We start from the raw sequence: 18,766 nt of genomic DNA on the forward strand, positions 1-18,766 counted from the left end.
TTACCCCCAAGAGTCCCTGGAACTTTCCCTTGACTAGTTAGCCATTAAATGGGGCAAGTCTGGGAAACTAAAGTATAAGTCTTTAGCAGACAAACACCTTTGATGGTGTAGTCCAAGCAATGCAATGAAAAATGTACACACAAAAGTGCCACATGACACTCCCAATGTCCCCTCATTCTCATGATTTATTTATTTGAGCCATAAAGAAGACTAAACCAATGAGTATTTTAATAGAAAAACAGAAAAATGTATTTATTTGAAAGGAGTGATACTAAAGACTAGGAGGTTCAGCACTGATAGGAGAGTACCTGAGGTTTGATCCCTCTGGGCACTTTGTTTATTGCTAAATATATCAATATCACACTACATTCTTACAGTAGCTGCTCTACGGCTGATGGTTTGTTATTGGGGGGGCTTCCTGTTATCAACAATACATTTTTTAACACTTAAAATTTTTATTTTATGTTTAAGTGACCATTTACTAGATAGACATATCAAGGTTTATAAAGCTATAATAAAATGGAGGATACACTCCCAAAAATTTGCCTTATCTTGTTCATAGGATTGTACTTCACTGTACTCCCTATCTTACAGTGTTATCTTGCCATTTTTTCCACTACTTCTACCTAGTAGTACTAATTTTGCTTTTATCAAGTACACACAACGTAGTAATTTTTTCTGCTGGATCAGCCCTTCACATTAAAAATAGTTGAGAAAAACTTTAAAAATGTCCTTAAAGAAAACTTTAAGGACAAAAAAATCAACAAAATACTATAGTATTGTTATGTCCTAAGTACTTTTTACTAAAATACGCTGACATATTTTATACTCGTTTCATACATGACATTTTTAAGATCATTATCAGTTTCAGATATATAATACAACATAAATATTAAGGTGCACACATTAAATTACAGTAGTGCACATTATATACGTATCTGACATGATTGTATTTATGTCTTTCCCCTGATATGCAATAAATATACGTTGGTAGGAAACAAGCCAATATATTACGGGATGCAAATTTTAACTGGTGCTGAAAAGTTCCATATATAAAGTTAACGTATTTTTTTATAATATACATATGCTATCATCAGCATCAGTAGCAGCAGCTATTTTTATAGCGTCACTAATTCTGCAGCGCTGTACAGAGAACTCATGCTATTAAATTATGGGGAACAGATATTTTTCCTTGAGAAATTGTTAAAATATTACCCTCCTCTCACTTCCACTAGCATGAAAATCTTTCACTTGCCGTCTTACTCCTCCTGTATAATTTCTGCCTTTATATATTGTCACCTTTACTTTTGTATGTTATTATTTCAAGAATATTAAAAACCTTGCAATATTTATTGCAGAGCATCTGATATTTAGAAACTAGAAATAATCCCTATATTAAACCACCCCAATCCTCGCTTCATTGTTTTTCAATCTCTCCCCCCTTTTCTCTTCTTTTGTAGACCACAACTCATTCTATTCTGTCACTCCACTTTGTCCAATCCACTTCTCTCTTTTGCTACACCCCTTATCCTTCTCCCTTATGCTCTTATTTTTTTGCCCCCTTATTTACATGCTCTCCAATCCCTATTCCTGTGTTCTTCTGGTATCATTTACACTCCTCATTTAACCTCACATTTCTGTGGTTCTCCAACTCTATATTCTGACTCTTTCTCCAGCTTTTGCTCAACACTTAAGTTTAGGATATTGTTCTCACCTGTCTCTTACACAAATATCTTATTCTACCCCTTCTCACACTTCATACACTTCAAGCCAGACTGAGTGACAGCTTGAAAATAATAGAGACCACTGCTGTCCCTGTCATTATGAAAAGCAGGATAAGCAGCTACTCTCAATGGCAGGTGTTTGCAGAACTCCAATGGTTGATATTTGAGAATGGTAACTGGCTCAAGAACTTAGGCTGGAATTTGTAGTGGACTGTGCTTTGTGTTGCAAATGTGAGTATTGTTGCTAGATGAAAGACACTATGTGGCCCATCTACTGTGAAAAGAGCAATTCCTCTGGTCTTTGCTAGACCTCTCCAGTGGTGACCCTAGTTCTGGTATGTGTTGTTTGTCCTGTTTCAACATCTTCTCGTCTAGAGAATGCACATTTCCACTGTGCAAAAGGGCTCAAATTGGTTCCGAGTTGGCCATCCTTGGGTCTAGTCTTATAATATGACCTGTTTGGCACCTCCATATTGCACTTAAGCAGGAAAGTGAATTTCCTGGTGTACTCGGGGCAATGTAATAAAAAGATTCACACGCACAAAATTGCTACATGTAATAAAGACATCCACGATATCACCTCTCAGTTTAAGCCATAATTATGGTAAACCAATCAGTGTTTAAGGAGAAAGATAGAAAAGTTTATTTTATTGAAAGGGGTGGTACTAAAGGCAGGTGGTGAACTTTGATGTGACATTTACACTTTTGCACAGTACATCTTTGTAGAATTTCCCACATCCAGAGAGTAGATATGCACCTTGATGTGCACTGGGTAGACTATCCAGACACACCAGTGTAAGCCCAGGCTTCATCTATTTTAAAATGCAGTGTATATGGAAACAAGCAAAGAGTACACTTTTCCATGATTCTTCCTCTAGATAATTAAATTCAGTTAGGTCTAACCAGAAAGTGCCCGTAAACAAAGGGGCATTTTATTTTGTTACTTGTTTTGCAAGTCATTTTGTCAATTGTTTTGCTTTTTTTATATGTTGGGTTTTTTTTTATTATTTTTGTTTAATCTTGGAAGCCTGCCTTTCGTCTCACCTCTTAAATCATTACTAGATTCACTATAGCCTAGTTGTAACAGCAGCTACCATAAGAGCCACTGTTAGATCCAGGTTACACCTGAAGTTTGTGCTGACAACTCTCTGGTCTTCTTTGCATTCACAACAATGTCATCACATTAGTTTGTTTTATCAATGCAGAACCACAGTAAGCTGTATAACACTTTAACTTTGAATGCTGTGTACAGTAATCTGTAAGAATTATGGTAACAAATGCAAATATTGAAATTGTACATTGAAAGTGCTAACCAGTCCACTGCCAACTGTCTAAAATTGTCCTTCCTGCTTTGAAAGTTGATTGCTGCTCATACATTACTTAAAGCTCTCAAACGATAGTCACAAAATTCTAGACTATGGGTCTCATTTAGAGTTGCATATAAAAATACACCTTTTGCATATGAGGAAAGATGCACTTGCTCACTTCTGTTTTTATGTTTATATTCTGAGTTGCATATTAAGACACATGCAATGTAATGCAGAGTGCATAGATGTGTCAAGAACAAAATTGCAATAGTCATCTTGTAATTTTTATTCAGTTTTGAAAACAGAGTTGGCTCTGTCGATCAACAATCTTATACTCAAAAAGAATACACACAAAAAAGTGTAATAAATATGAACTAAATTCAAACTCTCTGTGAAAAGTATAGAAACTACAAGAACAGCAAAACAACCATATCAAATTTTATGAATATTGTTTGATTTTCGGCTTTACGGATCAGAAGCCAGAAAACAGAGGGCAGGTCCTGATCTATCAGCGCTAATACACTAATATCTGTTATTCATCTTGTAAATTTGTATGAGGCTTGTGGAGTGGTAAATATTCACCTCATCAATTGCATATCTAAATATATGTGTAGTCCAAAATAGGACACATCTCAAAGGTCTATGATTACCATGTATCTGCACACCCTTACTATACTGCACATTTGCCTCTCAAAATGTATGGGCCGATTAATGCAACTCAAAATATTGGCGCAAGTTGTGCGCATGAGCAGTGCAACGCTGAAGTTACCTATAAATGCGCTTATGTGCAAACTAAATGTGACCTTTTTAGCTACAGGTGTCTCATGCATTAATTAAGCATATAACATCTTAGCATGGTCAAGTATAAAATTGCTGGACTGGGGTTGCACGTACAGACAGCACTGCCCACATGTTGTGGCCCAGCACCCTATTAAGCGACTATATTAGTGTTTCCATTATTTTATCCACCATTTGTATTTACCCATGCTTAAGCTGAGTACACACTACAGAGTTTTTGTCCAATAATCGACTCAACCAGCCGACATACGACCGCTCGTTCGAAAGTCGTGCCAGTGTGTGTAGTGACACGATGGTCGAAAGTCTGCCCAAATGGACGATTGTCGCCTCATTTGGTTGGTCGTACCATTCAATATTTCGTTCCAGTCTCCTTTCCGTTGTGTAATGTGTATAGATTTCCGACCGATCCACGACAATCCTCCGATACTTCCTCGACTTGGGGTGCGTGTGTATGTAGATTTGTGATGCCTGTACCAGCCCCACGTGGTGTAGTATCCGCACATCACAGACTTGTGTTTTGTAATAGATGTGTATTGCACCTGTCTGGTTGCAGACCATTACACTTGTGTAAAGCACATGTGTTATTGCCCTTTGCATCTATGTTGGGAACAAATTCATATTTACCTTTTATAAACTTATATCTTTATGAACGATTAAACTTATGCAGTCATATTAACCTTTATTAACTACTATTTGTAAAATACCCAGAATAAACAACACTGCGTTCATGCAACAGTTTTATTTAAAAAGAAGTACAACATTTTTTATTGCAAGTGAAAAAACTAATATTACACTTTAAATGTGCTAGTGGTTTGTGGCAGAACAGTTCCAAACAGCATACACATTTAAACAAAATTTTTCTCAAGGTAATTTTTTTCTTGATGTCGCTACAAAACCCTTGTTTTGTAGGTAAAAAAATCAAAGGGAATTAAAAACTGTTTACCATTAAACTTCTACATCTGTAATTCATATCCAATACCAGAAATACTCTCATTTGCTCATCTTGCACACTGCTCGAGATCAGTTTATATTGTGGTCCCTGTGGTGCAATCGCAATAATAGTGGGCTTAACCTCCATATATTCTGGAAAACAGGCGCCATTTTGGTTAATTATAACGGTACAGGTATGTGCCCAAAGCATTTAGTTGTCTAAACATGTTCACTGAAATACCATTGTGTATAACTTCTTTCATATCTTGGTATTCAACATAATTTTCTATTTGATAACAGGTGTTACATTACTGGTATCAGTGGTATCTAAACTGGCCTTCTCACTGTTAATTCTTCGTTCTGAGAAAAAAAAAATCTATGTTACAAATTAGGCGTTTACATTGCTTCGTGTGAAACTGCAATGAAATAAAGTCCTTCAAACAGGTACACTACATGTGCTACTCACCTTTTTTAATGTCGTTGTCGTACTGGTCCAGTAATTTTACCATCATCTCCACCTCTCTTGGGCTCATTGGCTTTGCTCTTTGCTCTTCTTGAGCATCTCCATCCTCAACCTTAACTTTTTAAAAAATGTTTGGCCCTTCCAGCACCATCTCTGTCTCCGTCTCCATAGCTGCAACCACCCCTGACACCTTCTCCTCACCTGCAACCCCCACTGACACCTTCTCCTCACTCGCAACCGCCACTGACACCTTCTCCTCACTCGCCATCTTCTCACGCTCCTCGGCGCCAGACAGGCTCCTGTCATTTTATACACTCAGACATGGGAGTTTGTTTCTGCTGTGGACCAATCAGCGATGATGCCCGCAGATAATAGAGCATTCCATTACATACAAAGGGATTTTATTATTAGGGAATAATTATTGCATTGCACTTTACCAGTTAAATGTTTTTTATAAATTTTATGTATGGTAATAAACTTCTATTTTATCGGAAAGAATGAAGAGACAGTGTTGCCTTCTCTTTTTATGCGGCTTTGGGTGTTAACTATAGTGAAAGCCCTGCCCCTTTATGCTAATGTCTTTGGTATATCGTTACATGCCCCGCAAATGTTGCTTCAGTGTGTACGAAATTAAAACCATTGTTCATGACAACATGACTGTAAAAAGTCGCTAACAGGACGGCTCCTCTTCCCTTTATCGTTTAAAACAAGGCTAGTGTGTATGCAGTCCATGGACCAAGCGATCGGACCATCGATCAGATGTAAGAACGCTCTGCATTAAAAGTTGGTCGAAATTTCTGTAGTGTGTACCCAGCTTTACTCTTCAAGGTAACAGTTTAAAGAAGCCCGTGCCTATAGGCCTGGCAGACAATTTTCACATGTGTGTGTGTATATTTCACGTTGTCTTTGAATTATATTCAGGTTTACTAGCATATAAAAGTTGATAATTGTATGGTAATAAATCCATGTTTCTATCCTCTCCCATTAAACAATGTGTATCAAGCAATTAATGAAGAATAGATACTGATGACTCATGCAGCAATACGTGTTCTACATGTCTTGCAAAGTGGAGGAACCGGAAAGTGATAAGAGCTGGGGCTATCTGCTTATATACAGTTTTATTCAAAGTGATTTGTAGCCTAATTTTTATTTGTACTGTAGAATTAGTAGTATCCAAGAATAATACGGAAAATTCAATCCACGGATAACCAGCTGGCTCTTTGCCACAAAAAATCCTGATGCAAGAAAGCTCACGAACAAAAGATTGCATAAACATTTTAAGGAGTTTATGGTGTTACTGGATTTGTTGTTGTCAGGTGGGTTGTGAAAGAGGATTGAGAAAGAGGATTGAACATTTTTCTTCCTCTGTTTTAGAACTACAAGTTGTTTATAATAAGACATAAAGATTGCAAGCACAATTGTCATCAGGGATTAACAGACGACTGATTGATAGATGAGCAAGACAGGTGTTGTATGGGCTTTGATTTCAGAGCAGTCGGTTCTTTTATTGGAACACTTTGCAGTGTTTAATTGTATGTACATTAAAGGACAAAGATTATAGAGTCAATTTAAACATTGTCTATATTATACTGATGCAATGATATCTAATGAGCACAATCTATGCTTTGTAGAGTTTGCTACATTAATTTGGAGTAGTTTCATCATGTCTGAAACTAGATGTCCTTCCATTTTGTATGATGAACTTGCTGCTGGGAGCATTCTTCTTTGAAGTCTATTTATGAAATTTAAATTTACCTTGGTCAAGAAACTAGACTTGTAGTTTCAAGTCTCTGCGTAACTCATTTCATTGCTTAGATACATGCTTTAGCAGAGTTTATTTAACATTACCCTGTTCTTCCTAAAGAGGTAGGCAATGCCTTATATTTACAAAGTTATTATATATACTTTTTTGTACAGTGTTTATTTTAGTTTTTGGCACATAGAGAATTACGAACCACTTACAAAACCACTATTGAGCCTATATCGAGCCTATACAAATTAAGTAAACAAAAACAAAAATTACCTGCAACACTGATTGAACAAAGGGAGGGTGTGGTACAAGAATACACAATATATACTTATATAATATTCTTGTGTGTGTAGAAGGTTTATTCTAATTATTAAGGAAACCTAGATCAAGGAAAGTTGGCTCTGGGCGTGGAGTATGCCATAGATAATGGGTGATGGTCAAGGGGCAAAGCACAGCTTAAGCGATACCAGGAGTTACAGGTCGACAAAGTCGGAGTATTTATCCGCTGCTGAGAGAGTGACGTTGTCCATTGTCATATAAAATTCTTTTTGACGGAACCATTCCTTGATTGTGAGTGGGGTGTGGGATTGCAAATCGCTTGTATTTGGAAATGGGTATATTAGAAAGGGAGAGTAGCCATAATACAGACTCATCCGGAACAGGGTTCCCCAAAGCTGCATTAGAAAGTTATTATATATAATAACTAAGTGAAAAATAAAGTGCACAAAGGTGGAACTCTCCTTTATTTTAGTATCCATTTACAGCTCTCTGTATTTATAATATTATTTCAAAAGTCTTGTAATGACTGAGAGGTAACAGTATGTGAGACCACAATTTCTGGGGCTTATTTTTATGTCTCAGATTTGATTTTTAGCTTAGTTATTTTATTTAATGTGAGACACAGAATTCTGATTATTAGTCTGACTTTCATTTTCCAAATATGACAGCGATTATTAAAATGAATACAGGGTTAAAGTGTGTGTTACAATCAAATGATTTCATATTATCTCAGAATCAACTGCCCTAATGTAATATGATGATGTATGATAGCCTTTATTGTATCAGTCAAAGTACAACCATTACACTGCAAAACATGGATTTATTAAGCAGTAACAAGAGTACATTCACATACATAGACAAAGAGGAGGGGAACAGTCAGAAACAGCCAGCTCTGTGGTAATGTTATGTCTACTATTCCACAACCAGCTTTCATTTACTGTACGGGTGGATTGCTAAAAAATACATAGAGGTAGCTTGTGTGAACTGTTTTATTGAGACATTTATAAGTTCATATGAAATTAAGTTTAACAGTTGTTTATATATTGTGTATAATTTTAATGTCTTTATGTGAACAGATATTGATTGTTACTGTAATCTTAGGGTGAGTAACCTCTTGATATTTAATGCTGTTATTGACCCTGGTACTCTTCGTGTAGTTTATCATGATTAGCATGATCAGATAATGGTTTGAAGTGAGTACAAGCACTAACCTGCTATAATTAACTGGTGTAAGATAAAGCACATTTTGTGGTACAAGTTTAGTTTTACTTTTCATTTACTATTTGCATATACTTGTAAACATATGATACAATTAATTTTCACTTATTGTCAAAAACATTGTTTTTCAGTCCTTACTCTGCTAGTTATTTCACTTTAGAGAGAAAGATTCAAAATGTTCCTGGTGTTTGGTAATTTAGCAGCATGGATCAGAAGATGACTAATTTCATTTTTGTTTTCTTTACATGTGTTTGAAGGGTTAATGATGTGATAATAATGTTCCCATAGGTGGACGTTTGTTCCTTATTAAGTGCACTTAATGAGTGTCAAATTTGTTCTAAGAGCTGCCTACGTTTTTAACCAAGCCTACTTAGCAGTTTAAAGCACAGGTCCCAACCCACATGCCTAGATAAAATACAGGATTTGCTAAGAATGTGAGTTCATTAAAGCCACAAGTAAACCACTGCACAACTACTGAAGATGAAAAATCCAGTGTTGGATGTATTGTCATTTTTTTTGGACAAGATACTAATCTTTGTAAACCTGAAATCAAATTGTGCTTCAGTAACTGACAAAAATGGCAACATGTATGAGACATCTCTCTTTAAAAGAGGTGATCTTCTGGAAGTTCCCAGGACTCTCTTTGTCCATTTTGGTATCTATCTTGGAGACAATCGGGTTGCACATTTGATACCAGATATTCTTCCAGCTTTGTCATGTAACAAATCTTGTATTCAAAAAATGGTGACTAACAAAAGGCTCATAGCCGGGGTGCTAGCCAAGGTGGCTAGCGTAAGAGTGGACACTGTGCAGGATTTTGCTTATGGTGGACATATAATAGTTAACCACATGGACCAGAATATCAGAAATAAAGCTCTTACTGGTGAAGAAGTGGCTCAAAGGGCCGAGAAACTTGTTGGAACTACTTCATACAGCCTGCTGTGGGATAACTGTGAGCATTTTGTAACCTACTGCAGATATGGTATCCCAGTGAGTGTCCAGACAGAAAAGGTAAATAGATTAGAGAACCTATACGCAGTAATTATTTATATGGAAATGTGTCATATCTGCTGTTATACGAATCAAGTTGATGCCTAAATGATTTTGAGGTACCTCTTTGTATCTTTAAGCTAGTTTCACATTACCCTGTTTTCTTACCTATTCACTGTATCTATGAACCTTCACATTGGTATAGTGTAACCTACTGAGTGATGAGCAGCCTGACCAGAATGTACAGCTTTTTAATCTTAATAGAAGACAGTAAACAGAGTGTTTCACTACTGCACACTAACCATTATGATTACCAGATACTTTCTCCAATTCTTCTATGTCTTTTTGTTTATTTTGAAAACTGAAAATTATGGAGGAATAGGAATAAGGGGCCTGATTCATTAAGGATCTTAACTTAAGAAACTTCTTATTTCAGTCTCTTGGATAAAAGCATGTTACAATGCAAGGAGTGCAAATTAGTATTCTGTTTTGCACATAAGTTAAATACTGACTGTTTTATCATGTAGCACACAAATATCAACTTTAAATTTCAGTGTAGAAATAAGCTATCAGGTATTTGTGTGCTACATGAAAAAACAGTCAGTATTTAACTTATGTGCAAAACAGAAAACTAATTTGCACCCCTTGCATTGTAACCTGGTTTTGTCCAGGAGACTAAAATAAGAAGTTTCTCAAGTTAAGATACTTAATGAATCAGGCCCAAGATGTCTTGGTTTCTTGGCTACAAAGTCACGCATCACAGTTATTCATGTGAAGTAAGTACTTTACCTTGTACTCCATAGGGTTTTGTTTGTACACTATTTTTGTTTTCTCTCTCTCTTTTTATTGAGCATTTGAAAGTCCAGGATACAAAGTCGCAACTGAGTAACAATCATCCTTAATGGAATCAGTTTAAAATGAATGGACTTTACTGGTGAACATAGGCATGCACACAGTGTGTGCCAAGGCACACACTAACGCATAGGAGAATTTTAGCGGGCGAAGATGGGCGAAATGGAGCTGCTGCGCATGTGCGGGAGCTCATGCCATGTTCCATTGTGGAACTGAAGACATCTCAACTCTCTGTGCTGACTCCAATTGTGAGTCACACAGAAGATAACAGAGCTGCATACAAATGTTTTATTAATATTTATTATTAATGGTAAATTGTGTATACATGAAATTGATGGCACTACAGTTTGGCATAATAGGAACTGGAGGCACTACTGTGTGAATTGAGGCACTACTGTGTTTCCATAGAACGTAGACATCATATATATAGCTCCTTTGTTGTACTAAAAATATATTCATTTTAAAACTAACCAAATTCCATGCTCCCTTGTCCTTGCCCTTAGTTCTCTGAAATAACAGGTATGTTATATGCATATAATGGATGCTCACCTGCACTTTTCTTTACAAGGTCTCCATTTGCATTTCTAATGTGCTCCACATGGTACTGCACAGTGATGCTTTCTCTGATGTGAAAACAAGGCTCATTGTGTTAAAGGCACATTCCAGGATAGATCTTGCCTTGCTCTTTGAGAGAATGGTCTAATGATGGCTGCATAATCCAATAGTAGATGAAAGTAAACATTCTCTAATTTCCCTCAAAAGGTAATCACTGTACTCATCTAAATGTCAGAACATTCAGACAGTGCATCTAAACAAGCAGTGCTAGAAGACTAAACTTTATGGTTACGTTAATAAAGACTAATGTAGCTGGGAGGAAACCTCAGTTTAATTAGAAAGTACTGTGTTGTGAACATGCCTTTTCCCTTGGGCATTTAATGTTATCAAATGCAGTCCTTTACAGCCTGGCAAAGTCGTGCAGGGTAGCTCAGTGGTGCACAGTTCAGCAGGATATCACACAGGCTCCATCACATAACATACTATACCACATTGGATGGGGTCAGTAAATAGTAATTTGTTTATACTGTAGGTTCTAGTGTCAATCCATCATTTTAATGAACATTTCTCACATTCTAAAGTTGCTGAGTAAGACATTGCATCATGTGGCTCATCTGGGTCTGATGTCACTGCAGGGAGACAGATGACATTAGATGAAGCATTTTCTTATATTCACACCCAGATAATCATATGCAGCTTCTAGGGTTATTGAATTGTAGTACAATGACTCATATAAAACCAGACTTTTATTAATAATTCATGTGTAGGCAAAAATAAAACCTGCAGACTTGTTGTAATACTGGGTGTATAGAGCGAATTTCATACAGTAGTTACCAGGTTAATAAGAAAGTGATAAAAATGCAGTCTACCAAAATGTCCTCTACCAGAGAAGTCAGGAAAAGTTCGCCATGGGCTGATCCCTAAAATGTTCTTTCAGTTCGTTTATCCTGTGACAGGAGTCACAGGTCCATGCATGTTTGTCTACCTGAAACATATGTAATAAATCATGTGTTACAGTGTTCTCTATGGGGCTGGTTGTTGTCTACTCTGTCAAGAAGTTTGGTAATAAAATGGCAGAGTTTATTGACAGGGTTAACGAAGAGAACGTTTCTAAAGCTGAAGCCCTGAAAGATGCTGCAATTAAAGAACTGGAAACTGCAATTGAAGAAAAGAAAGAACAGTGGAGAGTTGAAGGACGACACTATCTTTGATGCTAAAAGGAACAGTGTGACCATGCTTCGGGAAATCAACTACAGGGAGAGGTTGCTGAGTGTTTATAATGAGGTAAAAAAGCATATAGACTACTAAGTGGCTCTGTTGGGTAGAAAACAATGTTGTGCAAAGCATTTCTGCACAGCAGCAAAAAGAGTGTGTCGCCAAATGTATCTCGGATCTGAAGTTTCTATCAAAGATGGTACAAGCAAACACTTGAATATTTTATCTTGCAGAATTATACAGCTATGTATCCTGACAAGTTCAACAACTGAATGATGCGTAACTCTTAAATACATATATCTACACACTCTGAAGGAAAAAAAATTGACGTCCCTTAACTTTGTATGGGGAAGCTTTCACTGGCAAATCTTTTTGCCAACAGGGGTTACCGCCAACGAAAGCACTGCCATCACCAGAATATACCCTTTCATAGGGCTTATCTGCATTTAATAAAAAGAGCCCATAATGTTAGTAGGGAATATCCTGAGAAAGTGAAAGAAGCAGTCACTGCAATGTGAAGCAGTTTAGAAACTCTTATAGGACTGGACTATTCTTTTCCCCTTGAAATCATTTTCCAACTGCAATCCTATATTATTATTATTATTATTATTATTAATTTTTATTTATAGGGCGCCACAAGGTGTCTGTAGCACCGTACAGGGACAAACGAATAACAATACAAACATAAGCACAGTAACTCAGTAAGCTCAATGCACAGAGAGGGCAGGGGGAGGGAGGATCCGCAAATGACGGGGCCCAAGAAGGAGGGCACGGAAGACAGAGGGGGGAGGAGGAAGCAAGAGGGGATGGGGGGTGGAGGGCTAAGTAGCTGGAGAGCAGAGTTAGAAGTGGTGGAAACAGGAGGAGAGATGGCCCTGCTCAGAGGAGCGTACAATCTAAGGGGAGGGGTGGACAGACAGAGAAAGGCAGGGGAGAGTAGGGGGACAGGCAGGGAAGGGGAAAGAAGGGGGAGAGGCAGAAGATAAGGTAGGAAGTTAAGTGGTAGACTGGAAGGCTTTAAGAAAAATGTGGGTTTTTAAAGCCCGTTTGAAACTGGACAGATTAGGGGAAGTTCTGATGGAGGGAGGGAGCTTGTTCCAGTGGAGGGGGGCAGCGCGGGCGAAGTCTTGGATACGCGCGTGGAAAGAGGTGATCAGGGGGGAAGAGAAGCGACGGTTATTAGCAGATCGGAGAGGGCGGGATGGAGCATGAATAGACAGGAGTGCGGAGATGTAGGGTGCAGTGGCGTTGGCGAGGGCCTTGTATGTAAGAGTGAGGAGCTTGAACAGAATTCTGTAGGGGAAAGGGAGCCAGTGAAGGAATTGGTAGAGGGGGAGACAGAAGAGGAGCGGCAAGGAAGGAAGATAAGCCTAGCGGCTGCGTTGAGTACAGATCGAAGGGGAGCAAGATGAGAGAGGGGGAGGCCAGTAAGGAGGAGGTTACAGTAGTCCAAGCGGGAGATGATCAGAGAGGGAATAAGACCTTTGGTGGCATCTTGGGAGAGAAAGGGCCGGATGCGAGCGATGTTACGCAGCTGGAAGCGGCAGGATTTAGCAAGAGAGAGGATGTGGGGGCCAAAGGAGAGAGAGGAGTCGAGGATGACACCAAGGCAGCGAAGTTGGGGGACAGGGGAGATAGAGGAGTTGTCGACAGTGATGGAGAGGTCAGAAGGGGATGAGGTATGAGGGGGGTGAAAAACTGAGCTCAGTTTTAGCGAGATTAAGTTTGAGGAATCGAGAGGACATCCAGGAGGAGATTGCAGAGAGGCAGGCAGACACCCTAGAGAGGAGGGAGGGAGAGAGATCAGGAGAGGAGAGGTATAGTTGAGTGTCGTCAGCGTAAAGGTGGTAGTTGAAGCCGAAGGAGCTGATGAGTTCACCCAGGGAGGAGGTGTATAGAGAGAAGAGTAAGGGTCCCAGAACAGAGCCCTGAGGGACCTTGACTTGAAGGGTGGACAGGGGGGCGAGAGACCCAGTGGTGGTGACAGTGAAGGATCGGTCAGCAAGGTAAGAGGTGAACCAGGACAGGACTGGGCCAGAGAGGCCGAAGGACTGGAGGGTGTGGAGGAGGGGGGGTGGTCAATATATGTGTACAAATCATCTTTGTACACAAATAGATAGGGTAGCAGTAAGCCTAGTTAGGGACAGGCGTAGGCTTAGAAAAATCGGTGTACCATTGGCTTTTGTAGGTATGGATCATAAGCTTTCTGGGTCGAATGTACAGTATGCCTTGCACAATTGTGTGGCAGTCATGACAAATATGTCAGGGTCACAGAGAATATTTAATTCAGAATATCATAAATCAGTGTCACAAAAAGGACTCATTGGGAGATGGGGCCATTTAATTTTTACTATCCTATATTATTTTTTTGTTACTTTTATATTTTGGCTTGGTATGTCCGTGCACGGTGCAGGAGGGGGTTGATCTAAGTCACTGATGGACCACCTAGCACTTGAACATGATTTATTTAACCATCAGCCCTCCAGTTCTCCCGTGGTCTTGGACATGAGCAATCACTGACAGACTGGTTCCAGTACTAAAGAAGCCCAAGCCAGGGCAATCTTTCTGTGCTGTTTATAATATATTTATAATTTATATATGTTAGGGGGGTGGGAAGCGGTAAAAGAGGAGCGAGCGGTCAGGTTTGTGCCTGGTGCAGTGTGTATGTATTAAACAGATGAATTCCCTCCCCTTCCTTCTCCTGGGAGAGAACATAATATATTGGCACACATCATATGTGAATGTAATATGCCAGCTTCAATGCCCGAGTCATAATCGCTCCCAGACAGCTTCCTTTAATTTTACCAGCACAAACTGATATAGGAGGAGCCAGGATGACTCGGGTATATGACATTTTCTTTAAGCTCTCACCAACATATTATGCTCTATCTAGGGTAGGGGGCTTCATGTTTTGTTTTTAGACAAACCTCACATGTCCTCTTTAATAATGTGTGTATAATTTAATGAACAGACATTTGTTTTTAATCCTAATTTGCTCTAGCAAGCCAAATACATTTTTGTTATTTATATAGAAATATTGTGTCATTTTATCACATACAGAAGGATCATGAAATGTATTTGCAAAATCCTTTTACCTTGGTGTTTTAAATACTGGTGCATGCGATGTATACATTGAGCTTTGTCACAGTCTTTGTGACAGCTAAAATTTTATTTAATCTAATTGCATAATAACAAAGTATACAAGGGCAGAACTAATTGTCTTTATAATGTGTAGACACACCTGAACTTTACACTTTGACACATGAACATCAAATGATAAATGAGTAGTTCAGTGTTCCTGCAACTGACAGCTCCAATTTATCTGCTAATTTAATCAAACCTCCATACTGCAAGGTTCCCAGTTTCTTTCGTCTTCTCCACTGTGTTTTCATTATTACTATTTGTATTGTATTATACTTATAATATGGTTATGTTAAGCACATGGATGACCCCAAAGGCTATTGGACAAATGTTGCATGGACATATTAATGGAAATGTGGAAAAAGTGGAACATATTTGCATAACTGAGATGCCATTTTTTTGAGAAAAAGCTTCAGAACTATCCCAATCATGAAACACGGGGGTGGGAACTTCATGGATCAAAGACACAGACATCTCCCAGTCATCGAAAGAACATTGAATTCTGGATTGTACCTGTCATTCTACAGGAGAAAGTCAGAGTACCCACTCGTGAAATTTTGTAGAACGTGGGGCATATAGCTCATCAAGAATTATCAATACATAATTACATCCACAATAGAATTGTTAAGCAGGAAACATTCTGCATTTTTAAATGACTTATTTAGAATCCCGACCAGAGGTGGGCATCATCTCTGTACACAGATACATGCCTTTCAGGAGAATCTGTAGCTGGCTGATGGGTGCTAACCAGAAAATTTGTGTGTGTCCTCAGAGCTAAAATAAAAAGGAGGTCAAAATGAGCATGACCAAGAAATCCATAGTATTCTCTGGCTAGGTATGGAACCGTGATAGCATGGGCCCATATGATGCATATAATGTGCGAAGTAGCTATATGGTGGCATGGGGATGTTATATATATTGTGCACTGTTGCTAACTATGGTCTTTTTGGGCGATGTATCAGGTGGTTTGGTACTGTATTGGGGCCCATCGGGTCTATATAGTGGCATAGGGCTAAATATTACAGGCTTTTGACGATGGATTAGTTAGTATATGATGGTCATTTATACACGATATTTACATATTTGCCATATGATGCAGGTGATTATTGGCATGGGGCCAATAAGGAATTAATCCCCTCTTAAGGTAAATTAGGCTATACTTTGTTGGAGAGTTATATCCCTCTGGATCTGTTAGGATTTGTGAGGTTAAAACATTGATCTTGATGAACATACTGTATGTCTTTTCAACCTAAACAACAGTAACTATATACTCTTACCACCCCTCCCTCTAGAATGTCCTCTCTACCTATTGTCTCATGTATGTCTACTGTCTGACTCCCTTGTGAGTCCCCATAGCATCACTCACACTCATCAGTGCCACTTATGTGTATTACCTCATCTATTTGTGATTTGCTTATTGTATCCGAGAGCGGTACAATAATGAGTGTCTGCAGGCAATAGTGAAGCATGGTGGAGGTTACTTGGGGCTGCATTTCAGCAAATGAAGTTGGGGATTTGGTCAGGATTAATGGTTTCCTCAATGTTGTGTAATACAGGCAGGTACTTATCCATCCAGCAATACCATTAGGAAGGTGTCTGATTGGCTCCAAATTTATTCTGCAGCAGTACAAGGACCCCAAACATACAGTCAATGACATTAAGCCCTATCTTCAGCATAAAGAAGAACAAGAAGTCCTGGAAGTGATGATATGGTCCCTACAGAGCCCTGATCTCAACATCATCAATCTGTCTGGGATTACATGAAGAGACAGAAGGATTTGAGCAAGCCTACATCCACAGAAGATCTGTGGTTAGTTCTCCAAGATGTTTGGCACAACCTCCCTGCCGAGTTCCTTCAAAAAACTCTGTGCAAGTGTACCTAGAAGAATTGATGCTGTTTTGAAGACAAAGGGTGGTTACACCAAATATTGCTTTGGTTTAGATTTCTATTCTGTACATTCACTTTGCATATTGTTAATTGATAAAAAAATAAACTATTAACACTTCTATTTTTAAAAGCATTCTTACTTTGCAGCATTTTTTTCACACCTGCCTAAAACTTTTGCACAGTACTATAAATATATATATGCTATGTTTTATACTGTCCATCAGCTACAGTAAATTTATTTGGTTATTACAGAGGGCTAACTGATAATCAGTAATAGATTTAATGTCACTAATATTAGGCAGTTTTTTTAAATTTATGTAGTTAAAGTTTTATTGTTTTATAACTTTTTCTTAGCATAGATTATAGCTTAAGCTGTTGATTGTCTCTCTATAGCAGACAGACAGAAAGGAAGTCTGCAGTTAAAGATTTTATCTTTGCACAGCAAGCGCAGTAATATACTGTAGCAAGGAATAAACTGGAAAGTCAGGAAATTGGGCCATAAACATGTCACTTCACAAGGCACAGAATGGTGTTAAAGGTGTATGCACTTTCTGCTTTATTTTTGTTGGAGAAAGGATGAATTCTTAACAAGTAGGCGCTATAAGGTAATCTTTTGTGATGACTTGTTAAGATAGCACAAAAAAGGCTTGGCTAATGGCTGATGACAGCGTGCTGGCAGGCTCTGAGGGAAAAGCTGTCTGTATACAACTGGATAAAGGATCAAGTTCTTCTTTTCTCCGGGCCTCAATGGCTCAGTCATTTTTCAGGTAAGATGAATGTGTCTACCCATCTATCATTACTTGCAGGCTCTCTGGGAAGTTGAAGCCCTGTGGGTTAGTAGTGCATTTGCTTGGCTGCTGATGTTATGAGCTACTGAAGAAGGCGCTTTGTTGACAAGACAGAGCTGCCTTTTTGTGAGCTTTGTTCCTGGGGTTTATTCATTTACATAATGGATTAGCATGTATCAAAATGCACTTTAACGGATTGCTCCATTTTTCTTTTCTTCCTTTTTGATGTATTTAAACAAGAGTATAATCCAGCGGGCCTACAAAAATAGACACTAATAAATAGTAATATTTAATTTAAAAAAACAAGGTTTGATAACAGCATTTAAATGAACCATTTAATGTGTCTTCTTCAGTAAGGGAACTAAGATCCTTTGTAACATTTGAATAATATGATCTTATAAAAAAATATATGAGTGTTAGTATGTATGCCACACAGTATGCAGCACTAAAATATAATAAGTATTATATAACTTGCTTCATTTTGGCTACATAAGGTATAACTTTTGTAAAGTACAAGCATCAGAACCACAGTACAGTGATGTTTTACAGATGAGAGACAGTTAGTTTTACAAAACCTGTATTGGTAAGAGTGTTACACTGCGCCCCTAACCTTACCAATTGTGTTTTAGTAATAGTGATGTTCCTAAATTATTGTGAGAAAGTCAAAATTGTGCACAAGACTATAATTCTTTACAACTGAGATACAATATTACTATGCCCAAAACACCGCTATGTCAGACAATATATATTATTTTTGACAGTACTGCCCAGCGAATATCTCATTATCATGCTTGTGTTACATCACAGTAACACATTCAAGCACTTGTTTCAAATATTATTATTTTTAATTTCCTAAATGCTACTTTTA

The 18,766-nt window shown here is 38.2% G+C and overlaps 1 protein-coding gene and 1 pseudogene across 1 annotated transcript; both read left to right on the forward strand.

Annotated features, from left to right (window-relative positions):
- The first annotated feature begins 8,878 nt into the window (after positions 1–8,878).
- On the forward strand, positions 8,879–17,173 carry LOC142140647 (lecithin retinol acyltransferase-like). Its single transcript, XM_075198387.1, has 2 exons — positions 8,879–9,480; positions 16,846–17,173. The coding sequence occupies exons 1-2, from the start codon at positions 8,950–8,952 to the stop codon at positions 16,984–16,986; spliced, it is 672 nt and encodes a 223-aa protein (XP_075054488.1). The 5' UTR covers positions 8,879–8,949; the 3' UTR covers positions 16,987–17,173.
- LOC142104158 (ATP synthase peripheral stalk subunit b, mitochondrial pseudogene) lies at positions 10,465–12,829 on the forward strand (annotated as a pseudogene).
- Positions 17,174–18,766: the final 1,593 nt, after the last annotated feature.

This window comes from Mixophyes fleayi, chromosome 1 (assembly GCF_038048845.1).
Source record: "Mixophyes fleayi isolate aMixFle1 chromosome 1, aMixFle1.hap1, whole genome shotgun sequence".
Taxonomy (NCBI): Eukaryota; Metazoa; Chordata; class Amphibia; order Anura; family Limnodynastidae; genus Mixophyes; species Mixophyes fleayi.